Source organism: Mandrillus leucophaeus, unplaced genomic scaffold (assembly GCF_000951045.1).
Source record: "Mandrillus leucophaeus isolate KB7577 unplaced genomic scaffold, Mleu.le_1.0 Scaffold24, whole genome shotgun sequence".
Classification (NCBI taxonomy): Eukaryota; Metazoa; Chordata; class Mammalia; order Primates; family Cercopithecidae; genus Mandrillus; species Mandrillus leucophaeus.
Genome location: NW_012102476.1, coordinates 2,668,544 through 2,670,739, shown reverse-complemented (window position 1 = coordinate 2,670,739; position 2,196 = coordinate 2,668,544). Strand labels below are relative to the sequence as shown.

At 63.2% G+C, this 2,196-nt stretch overlaps 1 protein-coding gene across 1 annotated transcript in view; it reads left to right on the top strand.

Annotated features, from left to right (window-relative positions):
* The window catches only part of MAZ (MYC-associated zinc finger protein (purine-binding transcription factor)), a 4,098-nt gene extending 1,902 nt beyond the window's left edge, over positions 1-2,196 (top strand). Inside the window, exons 2-5 of the mRNA XM_011982543.1 lie at positions 6-270; positions 667-730; positions 1,008-1,179; positions 1,986-2,196. Of these exons, the coding sequence (XP_011837933.1) occupies positions 6-270; positions 667-730; positions 1,008-1,179; positions 1,986-2,188 (704 nt within the window). The 3' untranslated portion in view covers positions 2,189-2,196. The remainder of the gene's footprint in view (positions 1-5; positions 271-666; positions 731-1,007; positions 1,180-1,985) is intronic.

Here is a 2,196-nt window from a genome sequence, read left to right as displayed (position 1 = left end):
CGCAGTGGCCGCCGGTGGCGTGGTGACCACGACCGCCTCGGGGAAGCGCATCCGGAAGAACCACGCCTGCGAGATGTGCGGCAAGGCCTTCCGCGACGTCTACCACCTGAACCGACACAAGCTGTCGCACTCGGACGAGAAGCCCTACCAGTGCCCGGTGTGCCAGCAGCGCTTCAAGCGCAAGGACCGCATGAGCTACCACGTGCGCTCACATGACGGCGCTGTGCACAAGCCCTACAACTGCTCCCACTGTGGCAAGAGCTTCTCCCGGTGTGCACGGGGCCTCGGCCGCCCGCTAGGCCGTGGGGAGGGAGGGACGCGACGGAGGTGGCCTGGCCGTTGCTGGCGGGGAGGGAGGCGGCTGCTGAGGTTGGGGAAGGGGAGCCCCTCCCAGGGCGGAGGGAGGAAGCCTCTCTCGGTTACCAGGGAGCAAGGGGTGGTTCTTTGTCAAGGAGGTGGGCCTTGGGGTTGACGGAAGCTTTGCGTGGGAGGAGGCGGCGGCGGCAGCGGCTGGGTTCCAGGGGAGGGATTTCCTGCCGAAGTGGCGCTGTGACGGCCCGGGCTCCGGGAGGAGGCGCAGGGATCCCCGGAAAGGCCTAGTGGGGCAGGTTGGCGGATTTGGGGCGCACCACCTGCGCCCTAACCCCAACCCCAACGTGTCCCCAGGCCGGATCACCTCAACAGTCACGTCAGACAAGTGCACTCAACAGAACGGCCCTTCAAATGTGAGGTAGGAAGCCCGCCTCCTCCCGTCCTGGTTTTCATGATTTTGATCCTCATGGTAGCTGTCTGAGTTCAGCCTCTCAGACCCCCTTTTTCTCTCTCTTCTTTTTGCCTTTTCACTCCATTTTCTCATCCCTTTTTCAAGGCCTCATCATGTCACTCCCATTTCCTACAGATCAAAGATCCCCAAGGCTCTGATACCTTTAACCTCTTGCTCCCCCCTCCCCAGCCCGCCAAGCTTTAACTCTCCTGTGACACCCCCCACGCCCCTCCCCCCTCCCCAGAAATGTGAGGCAGCTTTCGCCACGAAGGATCGGCTGCGGGCGCACACAGTTCGACACGAGGAGAAGGTGCCATGTCACGTGTGTGGCAAGATGCTGAGCTCGGCTTATATTTCGGACCACATGAAGGTGCACAGCCAGGGCCCTCACCATGTCTGTGAGCTCTGCAACAAAGGTACATGCCGAGGACTGCCGGGAGGGCCAGGGGCAGAGAGGGTGGGGGCCTGGCCAGACGCCCTGCCACAGATACGGGCTAAGGGTGCTGTAGCCAAGAGCTCGTGGCGTCTAGAGTCCTCCAAGAGGTCAAGGGAGCAGCGGGGGACACCTGAATGAATGTTGTTAGACTCTTAAGAAGTCCTGGCTGGAGGAGAGATCTGCCAGAGAGGTTGAACCTCCTGGGCATACGTGGGGAGAGCGGGAGTGGAACTTGGCTGCTCTGGGGAAGGGAGTAGTCAAGAAAGCCAGTTCCAAGGGTCACAAGGCAAGGTTTCCGCCGCGCAGCCACAAGGTCTTGTCTCCAGCTCCTGGGGCAGGTGGAGTAGTACACGGGCTGGGATTTACCAGCACGCACCCTGCACGGGTAGCAGAGAAAGCTGTCTTCAGTCAGACTCACCGGTTAACTGGGTTGAGACCACGGGGTACTGGAGGGAGGGGGACACAGCCGTCTCTGCTGAGGGTCAGCCCTGCCGTTGGCTAGGAGTCAGTGTCCTGTCATCCTGGGAGAGGTCTCCCGGCCATGGAGAGTGAGCTCTGTAGGTACCAAGGCTGAGAAGCGGGCACCACGCAAGCCACGCCCCAGGCTCAGGGAGGGGCTGCTGTGCCCACCAGCCCCAGCAGAGCAGTTAACCCCAGGCTACCAAGGATGCCGTGGGAGGAGGACAGGGCCATCTGAGGAGGGCATCCCCCGCCTAGGAGATCAGCCCCGTCTCTGGGGTCTCCGCCTGGCTGACCCCCGCCCCATCCCAATCCACCCCCCAATAGGCTTCACCACGGCAGCATACCTGCGCATCCACGCGGTGAAGGACCACGGGCTCCAGGCCCCGCGGGCTGACCGCATCCTGTGCAAGCTGTGCAGCGTGCACTGCAAGACCCCTGCCCAGCTGGCCGGCCACATGCAGACCCATCTGGTGGGGGCCGCCCCCCCTGTCCCGGGAGACGCCCCCCAGCCACAGCCCACCTGCTGAGGGGGACC